Below are 27,678 nucleotides of genomic sequence, written 5' to 3'. Positions count from 1 at the left end.
TAGCATGTAAACCTGGATTGACCATTGGGTTGATTGATTTTTATTTATCACGTCATCAGCAACCAGACATTGTATTACATTTTTAACAAAAACAAACAAATAAACAGACAAAACACAGAATTTGCAAGCTTGGTAGTTGATGAAATGTCCTTTGACCAGTAGCTGGCCACTTGGAGTGCCTCTGGTGTTGCCGCAAGGAGGTCCTCCATTGTGCATGTAGCAGGTGGTCTGTGGTTTGCTCTTCTCCACACTTGCATGTTGTGGATTCCACTTTGTAGCCCCATTTCTTAAGGTTGACTCTGCATCTCGTGGTGCCAGAACGCAGTCTGTTCAGCACTTTCCAAGTCGCCCAGTTTTCTGTGTGCCCAGGGGGGAGTCTCTCATTTGGTATCAGCCATTGGTTGAGGTTCTGGGTTTGAGCCTGCCACTTTTGGACTCTCGTTTGCTGGGGTGATTAGATGGGTGGAATATTTGGCTGAAAGTGGGCTTTACTGAGTATTTAATATACATGTGTTATTGTGATAATGTTATGCTTATGTTGTTTTGTTAATTTTATGTTATGCTGTTTACTTTGTATGTTTCTGTGATGTTACTTGGAAACCGCCCTGAGTCCCCCTCGGGGAGATAGAGCGGTATACAAATCAGGGCCAGCTAACACCTTCCAACAAAGGAATCCCCAGATAGCAACCAGCTAGGCTTTGAAGCTGCAAGACCATTAAATGCTAATCAAGATGGCCAATTACAACATTCACACTTGCCTCAAGCAAACAAGAGTTCTTTCTCCCACCCTGGACATTCCATAGATATATAAACCCCACTTGCCTAGTTTCCAACAGATCCCTCAAACTCTGCTAATGCCTGCCATAGATGTGGCCGAAACATCAGGAGAGAATGCTTGTGGAACATAGCCATTCAGACTGGAAAACTCACAACAACCCAGTCATTTATTTATTATTTATTTACTTTGCTTATATACCACTGTTCTCAGCCCGGGGGCGACTCATGGAAGCCTTCGACAACACATAAGCCAAAACATCTGCATAATCTACCACTATTTTACATTTTAATGAGTTTTAGACTGATCCTCAGTCTCTGCAAATGACACATTTTTCTACCCTGTTATTGGCTGTTTCCACGTTGTCTTACACAATATCAACTTTGCTCCTAAAGAGTAATGGGAAATCGTATTTCTTCTCTGCCTCCACCCATCAGGTTAATTGCCCTGGGTGTCAGATCACCCAGGCTGAAGAAAAGGGTGCGGTTGTCAGCCAAGACAAAGAGGTGGCACAGGAAATACACTGAGGAGGGATTCCAGAGTTCAACAGAAAATGACTAACACTCAAGTAACCAGTACTGTAAAATGGAATAAAGGAATGAGTATTCCAAGTGCACAGAGAAATATTTTGCAATGGTATTTTCCAAAATGTTTCAGTGATTTGTTCTCTAGATTTGCTTTCTAATGAGCAATTGTCTTTTGAAGTTCATCCGTAATAGGTATTTAATATATTTCAAATGAAGGAACTAGCAAAGCCATGCATTCCTTGCCTAAGAAAAGTCTATGAAATTCATGGGGCCACCATAACTCAATAGGTGACTTCAAGGCTTCCATAGTGTCCCTTACCTCATGTTCTGATGCAGAGGCGACCCTAGGTAATTTTCAACGGTAAGCAAACAGTATTTTGGCGCCCCACCCAACCAATCACTGGTATATATTTTCTGTTCGTCGTGGGAGTTCTGTGTGCCATATTTGGTTCTATTCCATCATTGGTAGAGTTCAGAATACTCTTAGATTGTAGGTGAACTATACATCCCAGTAATTGCAACTCGCATATGTCAAGGTCTATTTTCCCCCAAGAGTGCCTCAAGAGTGCCCCTGGGCAAAATCAACTGTACTGCAAATGCTTACTTTGTGTAATGGGTTGAGCCGCCCCTGTTCTGATGTCATAGTGACCATTTCCTGCCAGTGGCAGCCATTGATTAATGTGCATTGTGGGTGGGGAAAAATAAAAGTAATAATGTCAGGGTGCACAGTAAGTTGTGTTACGCCTAAAGGAAGAGAGAACCAAATAACTCAGTTCAGACCTTTAGGAAGTTGCGCATTTGGACAAATGTTTCCAGAATTTTCCAGACCATCTGGCTGTTGGCTGTGCTCCTTGGAGGAATGTGGGACTCATAATATTTTTGTTCCTGCATCCAGTCCTTCAAAACAGAGTTGTGCTACAAATAGTATGTGAGAGGATGGCAAATTGTGTAAGCAAAGGATTTCCATAGGTTTTTGTTCTCTAGAAAATAACATGGTTTGGCTGAAATACAAAGGAATTCTATACGAGTTTATGTGGAAATGTACTGTGCCCAGTATTTCCTACTACAAGTTGGGAAGATTTCAGACTCAAGAATACAGGGCCCAAATTTCCTCGGTTGTTTCAAGAAGCATTGGGGTTCCTGTCTCTATGCAAAAAGGTTATTATAGTCAATTGAGCATTGGGTTGTTGTAGGTTTTTCAGGCTATATGGCCATGTTCTAGAAGCATTCTCTCCTGATATTTCACCTGCATCTATGGCAAGCACCCTCAGAGGTTGCGAGACCTCTGAGGATGCTTGCCATAGATGCAGGTGAAACGTCAGGAGAGAATGTTTCTAGAACATGGCCATATAGCCTGAAAAACCTACAACAACCCAGTGATTCCAGCCATGAAAGCTTTCGATGATACAATTAAGCATTGTTGCACATTTTTCTTAGTCAACCTATGAGGAAACGGTGATTGGGGGCGGGGGGCGGGCACTGACCCAACTGTTCTCAAGACATCGCATTTTCTTCTGATTTCTAATAACTGGTAACACCTGTGGAGTTCACTGCCTGCCTAGCATAGATAATAGATGTGGAAAGTCAAGCAATGTAATAAACCCAGTATTTATTCTTGATAAGAATGTGTGTGTCATTCTCCTGAAAGAGCAAACAAAGAAAGAGTTAAGAGAGGGAAGCAATACACAGATGAATTGACTTTAGATAAGTCAGCATGCTGGACTTACCGATGCCACCCTTATTAAGATGAATATCAGATGTTTATGTTTTGGATATAGTTATTTCTTCTTGCAGCCCTAATCTCACCAGTAATGCTCTTTATACTGAAAGGCATCACATCCCAACTGATCTTGGAAGCTAAGAGTGAAGAGGGGGAGCCAGGAAGAAAGAGTTCCACCATGTCTCCTGAGTCATCAGTTGGAAGCTTCCCCCCCCCCCCCCCCGCAACAATATAGTAACATATAATACTAATATTGTGCTGTGCTAATATTATAATATATTTTATACACATATAATATTGATAATAATATTACAATGTAATGCAATATAATACTAATAATACAATATAATAATTATATATTTTATATTACATGTAATATTACTAATATTAGAGTATAGTGGTATAGTACAATATAGTAATATATAATACTAATATTGTGCTGTGCTAATCATATAATATATACACATATAATACTGATAATATTATAATGCAATACAATATCATACTAATAACACAATATAATAATTTTATATTTCATATTACATGTAATATTACTAATAATATTAAAGTATAGTGGTATAGTACAATATAAGGAAATGGTAAAGGTTTTTCTGACATTAAGTCCAGTCGTATCCGATTCTGGGGGTTGGTGCTCATCTCCATTTCTAAGCCGAAGAGCTGGCATTGTCCGTAGACACCTCTAAGTTCATGTGGCCAGCAAGACTACATGGTGTGCCGTTACTTTCTCACTGAAGTGGTACCTATTGATCTACTCACATTTGCATGTTTTTGAACTGCTAGGTTGCCAGAAGCTGGGGCTAACAGCAGGAGCTCACACCGCTCCCCGGATTCGAACCTGTGACCTTTCGATTAGCAAGATCAGCAGCTCAGCAGTTTAACCCACCACACCACTGGGGGCTCTCATATTACAATATAGTAATATCTAATACTAATATTGTGCTATTAATAATATAATAAACCACTTGTAAACCACTCTAAGTCCCCTTTGGGGTGAGAAGGGTGGTGCATATAAATGTCATAAATAAAATAACAATATAAATATAAGCAGCGTTAGGTCCTATTCATACTTGGGTTGCAGATCGTCAAAGAACATCAGGTACTGTAAGCTATATTTCAGAGGAAGAAAATAGCAAACCCACATCTGACTGTTCCTTTCCTAAGGGAACCCTATGAAAACCTTTATGGGGTCACCATACGTCAACAGGCCACTTGAAGACACATATGCACGTACTCATATCCCTTGATGGATGTGGTTGACAGTTCTGCTTTGTGCATCAGATCAGTATGCTGATAAGTTTGGGGAAGAGATCTCAAGTTGTCCCTGCATGCCTGGTATTTTTCTGCAGTATCTTGTGTCAGGGCTTGGACAGGCTTCAGGCTCCTGCAATCTACTTTTCTGTTTTTCTTTGCTGAGACTGAGCAGCAAAATAGTGGTTACGAGCAGATTAAAATGCAAGCAGGATTATAGAAAAGTGGTGCCTCCAAGCATAGGTTGAAGATCAATTTGATTTTGGTATACAAACTGAATTTGTCGAACTTTTTACAGAAAAATCTTTTAAATTTTTTTTCCCACACAACCATTCCTGAGAGTTTTAAATTTTCAATCAGCTCAAGAAAGGTGGGGAAACAATTTTGCTATTGGGTTAGTGTAAGTTTTCTGGGCTGTAGGGTCATGTTCCAGAAGCATTCTCTCCTGACATTTCACCCACATTTATGGCAGGCATCTCAACATGTCAGCCTCTAAGGATGCCAGCGAAATGTCAGGAGAGAGTGCTTCTGGGATATGGCCATGTAGCTCGGAAAACTCACAGCAACCCAGTGATTTCGGTCATTAAAACCTCCAACAATACAAAATTTCTATTCCTGTTGTTAAACGGTGTTGTTGTTCATTCGTTCAGTTACTTCTGACTCTTCGTGACTCATGAACCAGCCCACACCAGAGCTCCCTGTCAGCCGTCACCACCCCCAGCTCCTTTAAGGTCAAGCCAGTCACTTCAAGGATGCCATCCATCCATCTTGCCCTTGGTCAGCCCCTCTTCATTTTTCCTTCCATTTTCCCCAGCATCATTGTTTTTTCTAAGCTTTCCTGTCTTCTCATGATGTGGCCAAAGTACTTCATCTTTGCCTCTAATATCCTTCCCTCCAGTGAGCAATTGGGCTTTATTTCCTGAAGTATGGACTGGTTGGATCTTCTTGCGGTTCAAGGCACTCTCAGAACTTTCCTCCAACACCACAATTCAAAAGCATCTATCTTCTTTCGCTCAGCCTTCCTTATGGTCCAGCTCTCACATCCATAGGTGACTATGGGGAATACCATTGCTTTTACTATGTGGATCTTTGTTGCCAATGTGATGTCTCTACTCTTCACTACTTTATCGAGATTAGTCATTGCTCTCCTCCCAAGAAGTAAACTTCTTCTGATTTCCTGGCTGCAGTAATCTTTGCACCTAGAAATACAAAGTCTGTCACTGTTAAAAGGTAAGGAGCCAGTAATGGTCATTGGTCTGCTTCCAGTACATTGCAACTTACCTTTGTCCCATCTCATTTTAGGTCACCATGTTGTAAAATGTTTGAAAAATACTTCCGATGCTACTTTTTTATTATTACAGTTAATGCCCTGTGGTAGGAAAATAAAAGAAAGTAATCATCTTGGAGTTTGTTTTGTACTAGCCATTGTCATTTGGTCACTGCCTCAAAGGGCGGCTGTAAGGAGGAAATGGAAGAGGAAAATAACTCACATCACGTTGAGCTCCTTGATGAAAAAGGATGGGATAAAATGAATGTTTTAAAATAACCTTCCCTATTCCTTCTGAGCTCTTTGCAAAGTATAGGGGATTTTTTTTGTTCCCACTTTCTTAATGATAAGCTTGCCTTCTCTTTAGTGATGATGTTAGGAGTCCCCGGTGGCACAATGGGTTAAACCTTTGTGCTGACTGGACTGAAGACCAACAGGTTGTAGGTTCAAATCTGGGGAGAGCGCGGATGAGCTCCCTCTGTCAGCTTCAGCTCCCCATGTGGGAAGAGAAGCCTTCCACAAGGATGGTAAAAACATCAAAAACATCTGGGTGTCCCCTGGGCAACATCCTTCCAGACGGTCAATTCTCAAGTCGCTCCTGACACGAAAAAAGTAATGATGTTGACTAAATTGGAACATAACTCCTATAATTTAGTTACCAACTGTGTCTAAAGTATTTCATTCATCCTTACAGGCATGGAAACTTGTCTGTGAAATGGAGACAATTATATATGTGCATGTTACAAAGTTTCTGCTTGGGGAAAACAACCCATCAGAAATTTTGTAACATGGATCAGTTACATGATAACCATCTTTAAATATCAGAAGAGATATGTTAAAGATGAGGTGAGTTTGTTTTCTGTTGCTCCAAAGACCATAAAAACAAACAAATTCAAATTACAAGAAAGGACATTTAACCAAATATTGACATGACCATCTCAGACAATGTATCTAGTGCAGGCATGATCTATCTATCTATCTATCTATCTATCTATCTATCTATCTATCATCTATCTGTCTGTCTGTCTGTCTGTCTACCTACCTGTCTCTCTGTCTATCTATCTTTATCTAATCTATCTGTCTTATCTATCTGGAGGATTGCTGGGAGTTGTGGTCCAGAAATAGGAAATATGCAGGGACTGGGATGCTCTCAAAGAAATCCAAGGAGAAGAAAGCTTGCATTTTGGAAGCAGTACATTTAGATCACCCTCCTCTCCTAAAGGGCCTGGTCTAGGGGATGCTGGGAGCTGTAGTCCAGAAGAGAGTGTGGATATGCTCTTGTGCATTTTGTTTGGCAGGGGGAGTTGTTTTTGCACATGCACTGTAGCTGCTATTGCCTTTTTTGGCTTTTAAAGTCCTTCTGCTGTGTTTTTCAGTGAGTGATGGTCACTCATTGGCCTGATTGCTGTATTGTGTCCAAATTTGGTGTCAGTTCGTCCAGTGGTTTTTGAGTTATGTTAATCCCACAAATGAACCTTACATTTTATTTATATACTAGCCCTCCCCTGCCATGCGTTGCTGTGGCCCAGTCTGTGTATATGTGTTTTGTGTGTGTATGTATATGTATATATATCTCCCTGTGTGTGAATCATATATATCTATCTATATCTAGGGCTGGATGGCTCTTTGTCAGGAGAGCTTTGATTACATTTTCTTACCCTGGTGAAGGGAGTTGGACTCGATGGCATTAAGTGGGTTCTGTGTGGGAAGTTTTCCCCAGTTCTGTCATTGGTGGGATTCAGAATGCTCTTTGATTGTAGGTGAGCTATAAATCCCAGTAACTACCACTTCCAAATGTCAAGGTCTATTTTACTCCATCTGTGTTCATATTTGGGCATATGGAATATTTGTGTCAAGTTTGGTCCAGATCCGTCATTATTTGAGTCCACAGTGCTCTCTGGATGTAGGTGAACTATAACTCCCAAACTCAAGGCCAATGCCCACCAATGCATTCTGAATTTTTTTTTTCTGTTGGTCATGGGAGTCCTGTGTGCTAAGTTTGGCCCAATTCCATCATTGGTGGAGTTCAGAATGCTCTTTGATTGTAGATGAACTATAAATCCCAGCAACTGCAACTCCCAAGTGACAAAATCAATTTTTTTAGTGAAGGACATACATTGGGTTGTTAGGTGTCTTGTGTCCAAATTTGGCGGCAATTCGTCCAGTGGTTTTTGTGTTATGTTAATCCAACAAACGAACATTACATTTTTATTTATATAGATCATCATTTTTAGTGATCTTATAGTTTGACCCCCCCCCCCCCCCGCTGTCTCCCAACTTGGGGATGGAGTCATCCGCCCAGGTAAAGCGGAAGAGGCAGGGCGGTGGGGTGGGTTCTCCCTTCCTCTCCCTTGGCTTTTCTTCCTTCCTTCCTTGGCTCACCTGGCGCGTCCGGCGGCGAGGAAGGAGTTAACCAGGTGTCTCCTTCCGCCCGGGGAAGGGCCGCACCCGCTCCGGCTGCAGACGAGCCGATGAGTCAGTTTCACCTGAAACTCTCCGCCAGGTAAGGAAAGGGACGCACAAGGAGACAGGCAGGAAGAGACGACATACACACACACACACAAAAGGAGGAACACTCGGAAGTCCCCAGAAAGAGGAAGAAGAAAGGAACTTCGACGCCTTTCCGAAGCTGCGGTAGAAAAACCTCGCACTCTCTGAAGAGCAGGCAGGCAGGCCATTGCTTTTGTGGGCGAGTCATCGGAAAACGCTCCTGAATCAAAGTTTGGGGAGTTGAGTTTCCTCAAAGGAGGGGATCTTCACGTCCGGAGGAAGAAGAAAGCCCCCCGAAAAGTCTCTCCTCTGCCTCGAGGCCATGGCTGGCAGTCTCGGGGGCTATCTCCTGGCCGGGCTCCTGGTGGCCGGGCTGTCCCTGGGCCAGGAGGAAGGCGCGCCCGAAGGAGGCCTCCCCTTCGGGGAGCAGTGCCTGGCCCACTTCACGGCCGGCTTGCCCGAGTTCGTGCTGGACCCCGACGCCTCGGTGCAAAACGGGGCCACCTTCCTGGACTCCCCACCGGCGGAGAGGGCCCGCGACTGCGTCCGCGAGTGCTGCAAGCGGCCCCACTGCAACCTGGCCTTGGTGGAGGAGGAGCCCGGGCAGGAGGGCCAAGATGGCATCCGGAGCTGCTTCCTCCTCGACTGCCTCTACGACCAAGCCTTCGTCTGCAAGTTCGCCAGGAAGGTCGGCTTCCTCAACTACGTCAAGAGGGACGTCTACGACGCCTATGTGGCCATGAAGGAGCAAGGCACCAACGGTAAGGAAGGGAGGAAGGGTCGGGACCCTCCAGGAGGGGGCCAGGGAAAGGGAAGCTGGCCATGCATTGTCTCCCTCTGGATCAAGGCCTCTCTTGGGGTTCCATGCCTCCATCACCAAGGTTGCATCTACACCAGGCATGGGCCAACTTGGACCATCCCTCCAGGTGTTTTGGACTTCAACTCCCACCATCCCTACACCTCAGGCTCCTTTCTTTTCTTCCTCAGCCACTTAAGCCCAAATGCTTGGCCCCAAAGCCAAGACCTGAGAGATTCTTCCTGAAGGAGAGGAGTGAAGGAGTCTCCCTGATTTCACTGGGGAGTGCATTCCACAGATGGGAGGCCACCACCACTAAGGCCCTGTCTCTCATCCCTGCCAATCATGCTTGCATTGAGAGCAGGGCCTCCCCCAAAAATTGTAAAGTGCAAGGTGGGCCATAGAGGGAGATACATTCAAACAATTGGGTTTATATATCTGTGGAAAGTCCAGGGTGGGAGAAAGAATTCTTGTCTGTTTGAAGCAAGGGTGATCAATTGCAACATTCACACTTGCCTTAAACAGACAAGAGTTCTTTCTCCCACCCTGAACACTCCACAGATATATAAACCCCACTTGCTGAGGGGGGAAAGGGCTAGAGGCTGTTAGGAATGCTGGGAGTTGAAGTCCACAACACCCAGAGGGAGGGCTCAAGTTGGCCCATGCTTGATCTGCACTGTAGAATGAATGCAATGCATTTTGTCCCAGTACATCCTGGAGTAGGGCATTCATTGGGGTTCCATAACCACATCCACACTGGGAAACTAACTAATTTTGGTACCATTAACTCCCATGACTCCATACCCCATGACCTTCAACCTCGATATGAAACCATTAAGAGGGATTGTAAGGGCTTTTGGAGTATGTGGCATAGACAACAGCCACCCTTACTTATCCTTGAGGGTTTTCACACTGTGGAATGAATGAGGCTTGATCCAACATGAACTGTCCCAGCTCAATATCACTCAACATCTGTGAAACCACTATGGCTGGATCTACACTGCCTTATACCCCAGGATCTGCTCCCTGATTAGAATAATATTTATACCCCACCACCATCTCCCCGAAGGGACTTGGGGCGGCTAACGTGAGGCCAAGCCCAAGTAACTGCAATAAGACAAAAATAAAATACAGACAATAACATCAAATATAATGCTTAATAACAAAATAATACAATAAAAGAATGCCAATAATATAATAACACAAAATAAATAAAAATAAAAATGATAAAAGAAATTAAACAAGGCGAGCTGGGCCAAATGCAAAGGGTAAAATTGTAAAACATCTGGGTGAGATAGATAAATAGTATCCTGATTATCTGATTATCCCAGATTATCTGGCAGCGTACATTCATAAAATCCAGTTCAAAGCAGATAATCTGGGATTGGATCCTGGGACATAGGGCAGTGTAGATCCAGCCTACGAGAAGTCTTAAAACAGTGGTTTTCAACCTGTGGGTCCCCAGGTGTTTTGGCCTACAGCTCCCAGAAATCCCAGCTAGTTTACCAGCTATTAGGATTTCTGGGAGTTGAAGGCCAAAACATCTGGGGACCCACAGCTTGAGAACCACTGTCATAAAGGCCTTTGGAGGTGTGCAGCATAAGTATGCTGATGGCAGCCATCTCTAGTTATCCTTGGGTGCAACTATACAGTAGAATCAATGCAGTTAAACACCACTTTATGTGTCATGGCTGCAGCTGTGGAAGCATGAGATTTGGAGTTTGGGGAGCATTCTTTGATAGAAAAGGCAAAAGATCTTATGAAACTACACTTCCCATGATTCCATAGCATTGAGCCATAGTATTTAAAGCTGGGATCAAACAGCATTTTAGTAGCCCTGGTTAGTGGATCTGAGTATTGATTGGATTGAGTTTTAATGCTACTGTTCTATACTTTTATGTCTGTTTACTTGTTGTTAACTGGAGTCTTATGGATATTGGTTCCATGTAAGTTGCCCTGAGTCCCTTTGGGGGAGATGGTGGCGGGGTGTAAGAATATATTATTATTGTTATTATTATTAATTCTACAGTGTAAGTGTACCCCCAAGTCAATTTCACTTGCACCCTGCCCTAATATGTCATAATATAGAGTGGGATAATGTAGCATGGAGTAGCAAATTAAGTGCCGGAGAAACCTCTGGAGACCAGGATTCAATTCTTCACTTGGCTATGGATCATGGGCATGCCCAACAATCTCAGCCTTAGAAAATAATAATAATAAATTTATATCCCACTTTCCTTTTTTAAACATGACTCAAAGCAACTCAGAACATCAAAAACAATGCAATTTACAACCTAAATAGAGGTAAAGGTTTCCCCTTGACATTAAGTCTAGTTGTGTCAGACTCTGGGGGGGTGGTACTCATCTCCATTTCTAAGCTGAAGAACCGATGTTGTCTGTAGACACCTTCAAGGTCATGTGGCCAGTATGACTGCATGGAGCGCTGTTACCTTCCCGCAGAAGCGGTACCTGTTGATCTACTCACATTTGCATGTTTTCAAACTGCTAGGTTGGCAGAAGCTGTGGCTAACAGCAGGAGCTCATCCCACTCCCTGGATTTGAACCGCCAACCTTTTAGTCAGCAAGTTCAGCAGCTCAGTGGTTTAACCTATGAAGTATAAATATTAAAACTAAACCTAGAATTGTTAAACCAGTTGAAATCACACAAAACTGTAAAAATAATTAAAACACTACAAAGAAACTTCGTGCTAGTCATGGAGTCACCATAGGTTGGAAACACCTGGGAGGCACACAACAACCTTTTTATAACAATAATTATAGTTTGCAGCAGAAGCTCTCTTTATTGCTCAGGGGGTGACAAGTCACATTAAGCAGCATAGCCTACAAATACAGGAGTAGAAATACTCCGACCTCTATCCTATGATACTATCCCAACCCTTGGCAGGGGCAATACATTCAGGAGCTGTACAGCCTTCTGAAGGACTGAAACCAAATACCATTAAGCTGACTGGTCTTTGACTGGAAAGGGAACAGATATGTACAGGGTGGCCAAAGCTATTAATGGCTATTAGTCACGGTGGAGGCGCACAGTCAAAAAAGTATGGTGGTTGGGCCTTAAAGCTCCAGAGCTGTAAAATACAGCTCAGTGATCTTGGGCTGGTCTCTATTGCTCTTTCTCTGCATGACCTTTCTCACAGGGTTGACGCTATGAGGACTAAGTAGGGAGGAGGTGAACCATGTGTGTTGCCTTGATCTCATAGGAAGAAAGGAGGGATAACAATAAATGGATAGTCTCCAGTATCAGAGGCTTTTTGTATGCCTTTGAATGCCAATGGATGGGGAACAACAAAGCTCATGTTCTGTTTATGGACTTCCCACATTTTGGTAGCCTCTGTGGGAAATGAGCTTCTGAACTAGATAGACTTCTGTTCTCACTCTTTAAGGCTCTTGTGCATCATTTACTACAGTTGTCACTCCACATTTGCAGTTTTGGCTTTTGAAGATTTCATTATTCGTGGATTTGATTTAAAATGTACTCTTTGAATATGTAGATCTTCCAGTGTGACTCTGTGATCAATTTATCCCAGTCATGTTGGAGGATCACTAGAGAAAACACCTCTTTAGGGATCTCCCCTTTCTCTAATGTAATTGTATGATCAATTTGCGGTTGACGTTGACCATAGACTTCAGGGGAGAAAATTGCCATTTAATTTGCAGTTTTTCACTTTCACGGGGTTCTATGCCTCTAGCCCAGGCATGGACAATCGTTTTAACTTGAGGGCCGCATAGTAGGCCAGAGTGGGGTTCTTCCAAAGTTCCCTCTCTGTCCTTTCCTCTCCTTCCTCTTCCTTTTTTGGAGGCAAAAAGTGAAGGAAAGATGGGAAACATTTGAATCTTGAAAGGGTTGGTCTTGGCCAGGATGAGATGGTGGATGGGAGAGAAAAAGTGTATCCATTAGACCCCATATTGCCTATTCCTGATATAGAATCCTAGAGTTGGAAGAGATCGTCAAGGGCCATCTAGTCCAATCCCCTGCCGTGCAGGAAGGCATAATCAAAGCACTCCCAATAAGCTCCTGCAGAAAAGGAGGCTCCACCACACTCCGCCAGCCTATGCCACTTTCCAGGAAGTTTTTCCTAATCTTTTCAGTCAAATCTCTGTCCCTGCCCTTTGAAACCATTGCTCTCTTGTCCCCTAATCTCTAGAGCAGTAGAAAAATCACATTTTCCCCTCCTCCTCAATGGGACACCCTTTAAAAGGGTTCTCATGTTCCCTCTCTAACTTCTCTTCTCCCAGCTAAACATCCTTCAGGAGGAAAGGAGGAAGGAAAAAGAGAAGGAAGGAAGAAAGGGTGAAAGAAAAGGATGGATAGAATGGAATGGAGGGAGGGAGGAAAGAAGGAAGGAAAGACAAAACAGAAAGAAGGAAGAAATTGTGGAAGGGAATGCAGGGAGAAACAAGGGGGAGGAAAGAGAGAAGGAAGGACAAGAGGGTGGAAGGGAAGGAAGGAGGAAGGGAGAAAGAGGAAGGGTAGAAAGAGACAGAGGGAAGGAGGAAGAAAAGACAGAAGGAAAGGATAGGATTATGTGAGAGAGGAGGGCCTGAGAAAAGAGGCATGCGGCCCCTGGGCCTGGGTTTGCCCATACCTGCTCTCGCCTCAACAAATACAGAGGGATGATTGTATTTCAGCTGGTCCTGCTGAGGTTCTGATGGCTGTCTAGAAAAGGATTATATAAACATGAGAAGGACATGAGAAGGACAGATCTGTTACCTAGATAGTTAAATAAAGCCTCTGTGTATAGGAGGAGCATACCTCCTCTTGGGTACAAACTATAGGAGTAATGCATTGCTTTCATGAAAATGAATGTCAGGAACTTAACATATGCTTATCACTATTGATAATAGAATGTTGTATCTGATGGAAGTTGGTCAGATCTAGCAAGACAGTTGATCTGTATAAGTCAAGCATGACTGTTTAACCCAGGCATGGGCAAACTTCAACCCTCCAGGTGTTTTGGACTTCAACTCCCACCACTCCTAACAGCCGGTAGGTTATTCAAAACACCTGGAGGGCCAAATTTTGCCCATGTCTCGGTTAACCTTTGCTCTTCATTAGTTAAGAAGGTCCCTTGTTCCTCAAAGCATGGTGCTAACCATTGTTTACATGTCTTTTTGTGTACTAATACAAATAATTCACATGAAGAAAATCCATCCTGCATCCCTATTCGATCTGGAGGGAAGATCATGTTGAAGAGTATTTTCATGAACAAAAATGTCTTAAGGCCTTTCCGTGCAGATTATTTTTACTTCACAAATGAACAAATTTTGAATGCATTCTAGTGACTTGTCCCTCAGGCCCTGCTTGTATTCTGGAGATGTTACATTTTCGGTGGACAAAAACTGATGTAATTTTTGCTGGGAAGTAAGCTGGACAAAAATCAAATGGCACCTCAGGCAAAGGGCATCTTTTGTTTCTCCCTACTTTTGTTTGTTTCCATTTTCATGGATCAGAACAAAACTATTCAAACATATACAGTTTGAGTGGCACAAAACTTATATCATGTCCCCTTTGAACATTCACAGTGACAAAAAACCACAAAGCAAATGTTAAAGCGGTTTTCCCTTGCTAGTTCCCATGTTTTAATCCTGGCAAAAGTTTGTTTTGAGAGAGTACTTGAGTAGATAGTCTTGAGTTCTTTTTGGGAGTAGAAAAAGCACATTATAAATAGAGTAAATAAATAGGGAGGAGGGAGCAAGCTTGTTTTCTGCTGCCCTGGAGACTAGGACACAGAACTATGGCTTCAAACTACAAGAAAGGAGATTCCACCTAAACATTAGGAAGAACTTTCTGGCTGTGAGAGCTGTTCAGCAGCAGAACTCTCTGTCTTGGAGAGTGGTGGTGGCTCCTTCTTTGGAGGCTTTTAAACAGAGGCTGGATGGCACTCTGTCAGGGGTGCTTTAAAAGCGATTTTCCTGCTTCTTGGCAGGGGGTTGGACTGGATGGCCCACAGGGTCTCTTCCAACTCTGTGATTCCATGATTCTAAATAAAATAAATAGTCTTCATTAGTGGGCCCCAGGCTATGGTGATCTAAGTATTTTCTTGGATGCAGGTCCCTAGACCAAAGATAAAGTGTTTGTGGCTCTTCCAGAGCTTTCAGAAATTAGGTTTTTGGACAGCAGTTCCCAGAATACCCCAGTTAACATGCCTGTGGACATGCTGACTGGGAATTCTGTAAGTTATATTCCACGAAAACAGCTTTCCCAACTTTTGGGACTGAGGAGAGCTGGAGCCCAGTATAGGTTGGGTATGTAAAATGCTTGGGACTAGAAGCGTGTTTGATTTTTCTGGATTTTGGAACAGCTGTATTTGCATATATTTGCATAATGTGATATCTTATTATAATAAATAATAATAACACTTTATTTATAACCTGTCATCTCTCTCCAAAGGGATTCAATGCAGTTTCCAAAAATAACAAAAATGGCAAACATTCAATGCCCAAAAGCAGACAAACAACAGTAAAGGTGAAACATGAAATAAAATGAATTCAGTAAACAACAGAAAAATAACCGAGGATTAAACTAAATAAACATAATATAACACAAGGAGTCAAACCAATATAGATGGGATGCAGGTCTGATCACGAAATTCATTTATGTTTCATATACCCCTTATACACAGTTAAAAATTAATGTATATATCACAAAGTTTGTGTACATGGAACCATCAGAAATCAAAAGTGTCACTGTCTCAGCCACTCATGTAAACATTTTTAGATTTTGGAATACTTTGGCTTTTAGAATTCCAGAGGAGGGATGTTTAACCTGTATCTGGCAGGTTAAGCGTTTCCTATACCCCACCTCCCAATAGTGTGGTGATTTTTATGATCCAGTGGTTCTCAACCTGGGGTGCCCAGATGTTTCTGGCCTTCAACTCCCAGAAATCCTAACAGCTGGTAAACTGGCTGGGATTTCTGGGAGTTGTAGGCCAAAAACATCTGGGGACCCCAGGTTGAGAACCACTGGGCTAGGCTATAACAATGGCCAACTAGGCATAGACAGGCATTAGTTCTCATTCAGTGTGTTTTTCTGGTGATGGTGAACTACTTTTTCAAAAAGAATGAGGAACAGCTTGATTACCATTTGCTGAACCACAAGAGCTTACTGTCTGTTACGAGATTCCATTAATCTCATCTATGACACAGTGATGTGTTATAATGCTACTTGCCCTAGATCGAGGTTATGGGAGTGTCATGTTAAATATAAACCTGGACTGCTTCATAATCATGTGGAAATTCCCCAAGAGGTAGAAGAAAAGAGATCTTGTCGAAGGCTTTCATGGCTGGAATCACTCAGTTCTTGTGGGTTTTTTCGGGCTATATGGCCATGTTCTAGAGGCAGGAGAAATGCTTCTAGAACATGGCCATATAGCCCGAAAAAACCTGAGAACTGAGAAAAGAGATCTTCTTTTGTTTTATATCCTTTGATGAAGAGCAGCTTTAAAATAGTGCTCAGGGAAGGGTAAGTGAGGCTAGATCTACACTGTCATATAATCCAGTTTTTGAATCCAGATTATCTGCTTTGAACTGGATTGTATGAGTCTGCACTGCTATATACGCAATCCAGTTCAACCCAGAATATATGCTTTCAGAAACCGGATTATATGACAGTGTAGGTGGGGCCGTATCGCTGTCTACGAACCCACACGCTCACTCCGGTCATCAGGAGAGGCCTTGCTCGTGATCCCGCCCGCGTCACAAGCGCGCTTGGTGGGGACGCGAGACAGGGCCTTCTCTGTGGTGGCCCCCCGCCTCTGGAATGCCCTCCCGAAAGATCTCAGACAAGCCCCTACTTTGGCGGTCTTCAGAAAGAATTTGAAAACCTGGCTGTTCCAATGTGCCTTTTCAGATTAGGAACCCCACTACCAAATCCCAGAAGCACTTTAGTAGAACCAAGATCTCCGCACACTGCACACCGCACTTATATTTTAATCCCATATCCCTCTGACACATCAGCACTTTTAATCCTGTACCCCTACTCCGGCCGGCTCAGTTTTCATAATGTCTTGTTGTATTGCTATTGTTTTTATTGTTTTTCTGCTTAACTGTTTTATTTGCTATGTGTTGTATTGTTGTATTGTGTTGGGCTTCGGCCTGTTGTAAGCCGCATCGAATCCCTTGGGAGATGCTAGCGAGGTACAAATAAAGTAATAATAATAATAATAATAATAATAATAATAATAAGAGGTAGTGTGACCATCCTTCTGAATCATCTAAGATACCTGTTGAACTGACCTCAAGTTTGAGAAGGGTTTCATTTTAAACATACTGTTACGTTGAAGCCCATACCTTCTGTTCAATATGTTTAACTTGCCTCCAGCGTGACACAGGAATTCCAAGAATTTTCAAAGAAATTTAAATGTAGGGCTGGAAATGCCATTAGACTCAAGTCTGAGCTTTCTGGAATAGCTCATCCCTGGGAAATAAGGGATAGCTTTGTATTTGAAGGGGACACTCAGTGGTAGAGGACGTGCCTTGATCTGTGCGGAAGAAATTGTGAGCAAAACATAGCATTGTGTTGCCAAAGGTTTTCATGGCCAGAATCACTGGGTTGCTGTGAGTTTTCTGAGGTACGTGTGAATGTTGCAATTTGCCACCTTGATTAGCATCGAATGGCTGTGCAGCTTTAAAGCCTGGCTGCTTCCTGGCTGGGTGAATCCTTTTTTGGGAGGTGTTAGCTGGCCCTGATTGTTTCCTGACTGGATTTTCCCTGTTTTTTGAGTGTTGCTCTTTATTTATTGTCATGATTTTAGAGTATTTAATACTGGTAGGCAGATTTTGTTAATTTTCATTGTTTTCTCCTTTCCGTTTTAGCAAAAAAGAGGCCATGAGACTAGCTAGGAATAAGAAAAGGGTGGAGTCATCTACTGTAATATTTGAATCTTAACCACTTAGTTTTGTTACTAAAGTGTATTCATTAGAATTCCTTTCAGTGTAACCCTTCCCCCCACCTTTTCATTTTTAACACTACTCCCTCCTTTTGGGGATTGAACATTGAGAAAACTGAATACTGGTTGATGAATTCACAGGGAAGCATGAAAAATTCCTGTAGACGTACTACACATTCCCCTTGCATATTCAAAATCACCCTAGAATTCCCCAGTGATAACCAATTCAAATGTAATTGCCACTCTTATAGTGGGGAAATTCCATGAAACTGTAACAATGGTGCTGGTGCCTACTAATACATATAATGAAATTCACAAGTTTCATTTATGTTGCTGGAATTTTGTTGTGTTGTTATAAAGACAGAGAATAATTAAGATTTCTTATATAATAACATGATTTAATTTGGAAAGATGGTATCTAGATGTTTCAATGAAGTTAGATTATAATCTCAGATGCTGTGTTTTCTGTCTGTTGGGTTCAAACCACCCTTGTTGTTTGCACAGATACTGTTGCCAAGCTTGGACAAGTTACTTTTTGGACTAAAGCTTCACAAATTGCTTTGCTAGCATGACTGTGTAAATCATGTATTCCAAAAGGATTACTGGTCCAAACTCTGTATAGTGGAATGCCTTAAAAAGACTGCTTGAGCCTGCTCTTTGACCTTTAATCATGAATTGTGTATAGATGGACCTCTGAGCAAGTGTGCAAATGATAGCTTGATTTTAGCTTCTTATGATTTCAATTTTTTGTTTTATGTTTTCATTCCTTTTATGTTTGCATGCATGCATTAGGTGTTTTGAAGCTGAATGGTGGATGTGTATCTGAGAAAAAGAAAATAATTCTAAAATTGAGGAAAAAGGATTTATGTTTATCTTATAAATGAATTTTAGATCTATGATGTAGGAACTAGGTCAGGATGTGGTAGTTTTCTGGAGAATGTGAGGATTGTTTCAGCAGGGCAGGTGAGTACATTATTTCCATTGAGTGGCTGAAAAGAGTGAGGCTCTACAAGGCCTGTTTCCAGGGCCCCTTCCACACAGCGGAATAAAATCCCACATTATCTGCTTTGAACTGGAATATATTGCTGTGTGGACTCAGATAACCCAGTTCAAAACAGATACTTTGGGATTTTCTGCCTTGATATTCTGTGTTATATGGCTGTGTGAAAGGGCCCTAGGACACAGAATTAACGAAGTCTCTGAACAGTGACTTTGTTAATTCTTGGAGGATACTTCAGCATTAGTGCCTTCATTGCCAAGTAGAGGAGTGGCTCTGCTGGCATTGATATCCTTCACTAGACCATCCTGTGACAACAGAAATAACATGTCAAATATAATGTGACTCTACTATAGTATTATCACTTTTCTTCTCCTGTATGATTTTTAACATCTTTGCCTGAAGAAGCATCCCATGAAGCTTTGAAAGTTTGGCTGATGTGTTTTCCATATTCTGCTTGGTAAATAAGCCAGTTATGTGGATTTTTCTGTATTCAGTGTTACTCCCACTTACCTTTTGTCATGAACTTCCAGCAGGCCTTCTCCTCTGCTGTATCATAGGGAATGAAATGGGCAAAGCTTCAGTGTTTTTGTCAGAATATGGACAAAATATCTTGGGACCACCACTTCCAAAAAGCCCCCAGCTGCATGGTTTACATTAAGCACCCCATTTTCCTTTCAATACCAAGGAAAACAGTGTGCTCCTAAATCGTTCTTACCTGTTGAAATACAACTGAAACAGAAGACAAAGGAATATTGTGATAGATCAATTCTCTATCTAGTCTGAGGGCCAAACAAACTGTTGCACTAATTGCCCAGGTTTTGATTTTAATTGTGGAAATGGGATTAATGTGATGCTTGGAAGTCTTGAGCACCCTCAGACCATAGAGGAATTGAAGGGTGGGGGAGTTATTCCTCTCCCCTTTTGTCATGAGCCTAAGATGGGGGTGGGACACAGACATTTCTACATGAGTTGTGCTTATTTTGAACCAATGGGAAACGGAAACAGCCTTGGTCGCCTTGGTAGATGATCTTCGCAGAGAGCTAGACAGGGGGAGTGTGTCCCTGTTAGTTCTGCTGGACCTCTCAGCGGCCTTCGATACCGTCGATCACGGTATCCTTCTGGGACGCCTCACAGAGATGGGACTTGGGGGTACTGCTTTGCAGTGGCTCCAGTCCTTTCTGGAGGGACGGTCCCAGAAGGTGTTACTGGGTGACACCTGTTCGGCCCCACAGCCATTGTCATGTGGGGTCCCTCAGGGATCAATTCTGTCCCCAATGTTGTTTAACATCTACATGAAGCCGTTGGGGGAGATCATTCGGAGTTTCGGACTGCGATGTTATCTCTATGCAGATGATGTCCAGATCTGTCACCCCTTCTCACCTGTCACCAAGGAGGCTGTCCAGACCTTGAACCGGTGTCTAGCTGCTGTGTCGGACTGGATGAGAGCTAACAAATTGAAATTAAATCCAGACAAGACAGAGGTCCTACTGGTCAGTCGTAAGGCCGAACAGGGTATAGGGTTACAGCCTGTACTGGATGGGGTTACACTCCCCCTGAAGTCGCAGGTTCGCAGCTTGGGAGTGATCCTGGATTCACCGCTGAGCCTGGAACCCCAGGTCTCGGCGGTGGCCGGGAGAGCTTTTGCGCAATTAAAACTTGTGCACCAGTTGCGCCCGTACCTTGGGAAGTCTGATCTGGCCACGGTGGTCCACGCTCTTGTTACATCCCGAATAGACTACTGCAACGCTCTCTACGTGGGGTTGCCCTTGAAGACTGTTCGGAAACTTCAACTAGTCCAGCGAGCGGCAGCCAGATTGCTCACCGGGGCGACATACAGGGAGCATACCACCCCCCTGCTATGCCAGCTCCACTGGCTGCCGGTTCAGTTCCGAGCACAATTCAAGGTGCTGGTCTTGACCTATAAAACCCTGTACGGTTCCGGTCCAGTGTATCTGTCCGAACGTATCTCCCGCTACGTCCCACCTCGGAGCTTGAGATCATCTGGGGAGGTCCTGCTCTCGACCCCACCACTCTCACAAGTGAGGCTGGTGGGGACGAGGAGCAGGGCCTTCTCAGTGGTGGCCCCTCACCTGTGGAACTCACTCCCCGGGGAAATCAGAGCATCACCATCCCTCCTCTCCTTCAGGAGGAGGGTGAAAACTTGGTTGTGGGACCAGGCCTTTGGGCAACCAGGCAATTAAAGACCAGCAGGATGGACAAAATGGTATTAAAAACGGAACTATGAGACAGCAAACACTGACAATGTAAGGGAGGAATTTAGGTTTGTATTGATTTTATTGATTTTATTGATTTTTACTGGAATAATGCATGAAGCTGTTAGTAATTGTGAAATTTTACTGTAAGTTGTGATGATTGTTGTGATGCTGGCATCTAATTGTTGCCTTTACTGTGTAAGCCGCCCTGGGTCCCCTTCGGGGTGAGAAGGGCGGGGTACAAGAACCCCAAATAAATAAATAAATAAATAGTCCAACTCTTGCAGCGGCCATTACTACATGGAGCATTGTTACTTTCCTGCCGAAGTGGTACCTATTGATCTACTTACATTTGCATGTTTTTGAACTGCTAGGTTGGCAGAAGCTGGGGCTAATAATGGAAGCTCACCCCATCTGCAGATTTGAACTGCTGACCTTCTGGTCAGCAAGTTCTACAGCTTAGCAGTTTAACCCGCTGTGCCACCGTGCCTAGTACTCTCTGTTATAGTCACACAGTGAATCTCCTGGCTAGTTTGAATGGAGGGAGGATAGACATTGCAGAGAGGATGGAGACAAAACATTGAAGCAACTGGAAGAAGGTACCTCTGGCAGGAAATAAAACAGAGTCTCCTTCTTGCTATGCAGCCAAACCTGTGTGTGGGCTGGGCCACTTCAGGCTGCAAGGTGCTATGGCTGGCAATTCAGAGTACAGTATTATCCGCCTGCCACCTGCCATTGAGGATCAAAGGGCGGTGTGACTGTAGGCTACAAGAAAGAATTAGAAAGCTAGCAGGCTGCATACAGATCCTATACATTTTGGCATACTCTACAAAAAACCTTATTCGATTCTCCTTGAAAACAAGTTGCACCCCTGCAGATAGTTCTAGTAAAAGGAATTTCCCTTGAACCTGAAGTAAATGTTTTGTCACTTCTGTTGAAAGAATGTGGTAGTGCAGGATGGAAGTTGTTGCCCCAGCTGTGCACATTAAACCACCAGAAAGCTCCTTCCTATTAAACATAGACTGGATTGCCATTTTTCATAGGTGTAGGACTAGATGCCCCATGTGGTCTCTTCCATTATTCTATGGTTCTGTGAAAGGTGTCACTATCTCAACCACCCTTTAGATAGTTTTGGATTTTTGAATATTTTGGATTTTTTAATGTTTAACCTATACAGTATATCTATTTATTGTCTTCTGCCAGTTCTTATAATCTCAGAAATGAAGGTAAAGTTAAATAAGAACATGATTGTGGAAGCCCAGATAAAAACATGTATCCAGAATGTCTTTGTGGGGTAAGAAGTCTTGCAGTTATTGTACTTTTATTAGAGAATGGTAGAGGGATTTAGAAATGGGATCAGAAGAGACCGTATGGAGAATAGTGTTTTGAATTAGGATTCAGGGAGACCAGGATCTGAAACCCCTTTCAGCATTGAAAACCCATTGGGCAATTTACAGTAAAAGGAAGGCAATGGCAGCCCTTCTTTCATTTACCTTCTGCCAAGAAAATCCTACGATATGATCACCATAAGTTGGAATGAACTGCAATAACAACAGAAACAATTAGAAGTTAATGAGTACAAAGCAGATAATTTTAATTTGCCCTCTTTTCCCAGTCAAGCATTAACTTAAAGTTCTGATTTTAAGGTACAAACAAAACGATTGCAAAGGACTTTGAGTGTACAGGCAGTTTCCAGGTTACATAAAATATAGGTTCTGTAGGTTTGTTTTTAAGTTGAATTTGTATGTAAGTCAGAGCAAGTAGATTTTTAAAGTTTAACTCTAGCCATATGTATGTGTGTGTAAAGGTTTTGAATGGTATAAGAAAGGGTTAACACCCTCATGGTTTTTGTTTTCTGTCTGTGCCTCTGTTCAGAAGATTTCACCTCACTTTCTGTCCCTGTGATAATTGGATTTTGAAAAAATTATCTTGTTGTAGAAGTAAGGATAGGTGAGAAAGCTTCAGTGGAGCCACTTTTCCCCCATGATGACAGGAGTGAATTTCCCTCCAGAGTGTAGATTTCTCTCACTTCCTATTGTCTCACCCTCGTTCTTAACTATGTCATATGAGTCAGGTGTCTGTAACTTGGACTGCCTGTACTTCAAAAATAATTACTAATAATAGTTTATGTGACAAACTGCTACTGGTGCATATTGGGAGAGTGGGGAAACCTAGCAGGCTTACCTGGGTTAGTAGAACATTAAAAATATAGATTTAGGATGAGGAGGATGATAATACCCATATTTACTTGAGTCTAATGTGCCATCAAATCTAATGCGCACCCTAATTTTTAAAACCCTGAAACCAAAAAAAGAATTTGCTGACAAATGTAATGCACAGCAGCAAAAGGTGCACTCTTGGTAATTTGGCCATTACAGTTGCTTCGTGCTTAGAATTCCTTCTTTAAAAACAATTGTGTTGCAATGCCAAAGCTTTCAGCAATGGAAAACAAACCTTGGGGTGCATCTATACTGTAGAATGAATCTACTTTAAGTGCTTTGGTTCAATGCTATGGAATCATGGGGACTGTAGTTTGACAAGGCCTTGAGCCTTCTCTGCCAAGGAGTGCAAATGCCTCATCAAACTACAAATCCCAGAATTACATAGCATTGAGTCAATGCAGTTACATTACAGGTGACATCCCTCAAATAGAAACTCCAGATGCTCCTGAAGCAGCTTCCCCTATTGCTTTGGCTCAGCACTAAGATTGCCCTGTTACTTCAATCGAATGCGCACCCTAATTTTGGTAAGGTAATTTAGCCCCAAAAGGTAAGTGTTAAATTTGAGTAAATACAGTAACAATAACAATAGCAAGCAATGGACCCACGGTGTCACACAGAAATTGGTTTCTCAGTCCCATTAATTCACTTTGCTTCCCTTTTCCTCATTCTGTAGGCCAAACACCTCAACTGGTATGTCCAGTGTGATTTCTCTGAGCCCTGCCCAGTTTTGGTGTCAAGCGTCTACCTGTTTCATGTAGAGTACTGTTGACCAATCAGGTCACAGAACATTTCCACATCTCATTGTTTTCTTGAATTTGCTGTCAAATATACACTCTACTCAAGCTGTGATATAAAATTACAATACTCTTAATGTTGTATCTATTCTGGGCACAGAAACTCAATTTACACCTGGAATTCTTCAGTTTTCTGTCAATTGCCATAAAACAAAGGTGGAACATCTCTTTCAGTCCTAATTCAGTTTCAGAGAATTCTTAGGGACCACATTCCAGTAGGAGATGGAGTCAGCCAGGATGATCCAGTCAGGATGTCACGGAGGGAATTTATGATGTCTTCATGCCGTCAGAAATTGACTCCTGACACCCAGTGCCCTTCATACACTCCCGTCAGTTTTTCTCCAATTTTCCACTTCTAGAACCTTGTAGGGACAGTAATTTTGCAAGAAAACAGGGTGTAAACTAGAAGTTGATTCTTTAATTCCCCACAACCATTTTCAATACATTGGATGTTTGAATATTGACCTTTATATCCCTTAATTTGTCCATCTTTGTTTTAGCCTGCTTAGGTATTTTGTACCACAGGCTAGTAGCTTTTCAAGATAATAATAACAACAACAACAACAACAACAACAACAACATTACTGGGATCTGCATTATTCACCGATACATCACACAGTCCTAGACACTTGGGAAGTGTGATCCAGTACAACAGCCAGCAGAGCGATCTTGTTTGCTATGGATTCATCTTGTTGTGTTTCAAATAACAACAACAACAACTTTATTTTTGTACCCTGTCTCCAACTTCCAGAAGGGACTTGGGGCAGCTTACATATGACACAAAGTGCCTAAAATAATGCATAAAATGAACACACAGTGCAATACAAAAGTAAAACCAATCTATATAAACAAAAATGTAATGTTCGTTTGTTGGATTAACAAAACTCAAAAACCATTAGATGAATTGACACCAAATTTGGACACAATAAACCTACCAGGCCAACAAGTCATCATTCATAAAAACACTGAAAAACACAGCAGTAGATACTTAAAAAGCCAAAAAACAAAAATTACAACACATGCACAAAACCACACACACACACACACATTTATATATACACGCAAACACACATATACACATATTCACAAATATACACACACACACACACAAAACACATATACCCAGACTAGGCCACAGCAATGCATGCCAGGGGATAGCTAGTAACATATAAAACCAAAATTTAAAACTCAAAACAACGCTCAAAAAACCTATGATGACAACTGCCATAAAACGTGGCCAAACTGTAAACTGACAAGGGAATGGGATGGTGCAAATTATAGCTAAGGAACAAGGGCATGGAATGAACGTGCAACCATGGCTGTGTCTCACTGCTACAGTGTTTCTGTCATATCCATAGCTCTCTCCAGAGGGTCCCAGAATGTTAAAATGTTAGGCCCTACAACAAGAGTTATTAATTTTGGTGTTTTTTTTCTCAAATATTTTTATTAAATATTTACTACGAAATTATCACATGTGTGGGACTTTAGTCCCCACCATCCCCCAACATGAGTCATACTAGCTAGTGTTCCTGGGAACTGAAGTCCAAAAGAGATGGAGGACTAAAGGTAGAGAACCATTGTTTTACAATGTCAATCTGCTTGTTACTATAAGCAGTTGGTGCACTAAAGGTGCACTTTGAAACATCTCTTGATAAGGATAATGGGATTCAGTCCAAAGACTGGGTTTTTCCTGAGTTGTTTAGTTGTTCTCCTGCTTTGTCATAGCTACTACTAACTAGATTTTTTTGAGAATAACTGGCTACCATTCTGAAGAGTTATCAAGGCTCTAGCATAAGCATAGGCAACTTTCCTACACAACAGTGGCTGTACATTGCAATCCTATCAGCCCTAATCATCATAGCCAATGAAATGGGATTATGGGATATACAGTTCAACAGTTATCGAGGGCCATAAATTGCCTATCTATTTCTTCTACTGTTTCTTCTAGTTTTCTTTGTAAAATGGAAATACTGTATTGTACCTCTATGTAGAAGGGCAGGTCACATTTTTTTTTACTGGCAGCACTGTGACCTGCTGTTCAAATTATGATTTCATGGGTTTACTCAAGGTCTAGGCAAACCAGTTCAGTGGGAGCAGAACAATAACATCCTTGAATGTCTGCCTGTTTTTAGAACTGCTCCTTCTTCTAATATTGTGAAATACTTGGACTCGCAGTCTACTTTTTAGTTTATGTCATAAATGTTATGGGCAGGGAAGAAATGCTGGTTAGAATGTTAGACTATGATTTAAGTGGTCCGGGTTCTAATGCTTACTGAACCATGACACTAGGCAACCTTGGACAGCCTGTGTTTCCACCAATTATTACAAGAATAAATATGTGGAGGACAAAAACATTCAGTACCTTGGAAGAAAGGTAGAATGTAAATGTATTTAAATATTTAGGTGATCCCTCGTAGCTCGAAGATGATTTTCTTCCAGATGTGATGTCTTGGCAGTGGGTCCATGGGTGGCTGTGGAGCCCTATTCTTGATCTGCATGTTCTCCTGCAGTGAGGACATTGGTTTCCAGATGGAAGGTGGTCCCGGTCAGGGTTGGCTTGATGTGCCTTCCTCTTGGCACTTTTCTCCCTTTTACCCTCCATTTGTGCCTCTTCAAATTCTGTAGCACTGCTGGTCACAGCTGACCTCCAGTTGGAGCACCCAAGGACCAGGGCTTCTTAGTTCTCGGTGTCTATGCCACAGTTTTTGAGGTTGGCTTTAAGCCCATCTTTAAATCTTTTTTCCTGTCCACCAACATTCCATTTTCCATTCTTGAGTTTGGAGTAGAGTAACTGCTTTGGGAGACAGTAATTGGGCATTCGGACCATGTGGCCAATCCAGCGGAGTTGATGGCGTAGGAGCATTGTTTCAATGCTGGTGGTCTTTGCTTCTTCCAGCACGCTGACATTTGTCCACCTGTCTTGCCAAGAGGTTTGCAGGATTTTTTGTAGGCAGCACTGATGGAATAGTTCCAGGACTTGTGTATGACGTCTGTAGACAGTCCATGTTTTGCAGGCGTATAGCAGGATTGGGAGGACAATGGCTTTATAAACAAACACCTTGGTATCCCTACGGATGTCCCGATTCTCAAACACTGTCTGCTTCATTCAGAAGAATGCTGCACTCGCAGAGCTCAGGCGGTGTTGTATTGCAGTGTCAATGTTGACTTTTGTGGAGAGGTGGTTGCCAAGGTAGCAGAAATAGTCAACATTTTCTAATGTTACACCATTAAGCTGTATTTCTGGCATTGGAGAGGGATTGTCTGGTGACTGCTGGAAGAGCACTTTGGTTTTCTCGATGTTCAATGACAGGCCGAGCTTCTCGTATGCTTCTGTGAAGGTGTGTAAAGTGGCTTGTAGGTCGTCTTCTGAGTGTGCACTATTTAAATAAATGGGCACTGGCTAAGGAAACACATTCTACTAAAACAAAGTAGGGATTTTCCTAAAAGTAAATATCCTAGCACTGGGAATGTTCTGGTGCTTTGTGAATCTGTACTCTTTCCATCATCAGTATCAAAATCATTCCAAGGGAAGGTGATGTATGTTACAAATAGAGAACTTGAAACTTTTCTGACAGGTGATTCATCCTTAGTGCCAGTAGCACAAGATGCAGAACTTGAAGTCATACATTTTTTCAGATGAATCCAGACTTGAAACTGAGGCAGAACCCCTTTCCATATCAGACTTATAGTTTCTGT

The 27,678-nt window shown here is 42.3% G+C and overlaps 1 protein-coding gene across 1 annotated transcript in view; it reads left to right on the top strand.

Annotated features, from left to right (window-relative positions):
- The first annotated feature begins 8,080 nt into the window (after nucleotides 1-8,080).
- The window catches only part of SPINT1 (serine peptidase inhibitor, Kunitz type 1), a 46,651-nt gene continuing 27,053 nt past the window's right edge, over nucleotides 8,081-27,678 (top strand). Inside the window, exon 1 of the mRNA XM_060760485.2 lies at nucleotides 8,081-8,809. Coding sequence (XP_060616468.2) covers nucleotides 8,371-8,809 — 439 coding nt within the window. The 5' untranslated portion in view covers nucleotides 8,081-8,370. The remainder of the gene's footprint in view (nucleotides 8,810-27,678) is intronic.

The sequence above is a fragment of the Anolis sagrei genome, chromosome 1 (assembly GCF_037176765.1).
Source record: "Anolis sagrei isolate rAnoSag1 chromosome 1, rAnoSag1.mat, whole genome shotgun sequence".
In the NCBI taxonomy this organism is placed as follows: Eukaryota; Metazoa; Chordata; class Lepidosauria; order Squamata; family Dactyloidae; genus Anolis; species Anolis sagrei.
This window is presented reverse-complemented; position numbering and strand designations above follow the sequence as displayed.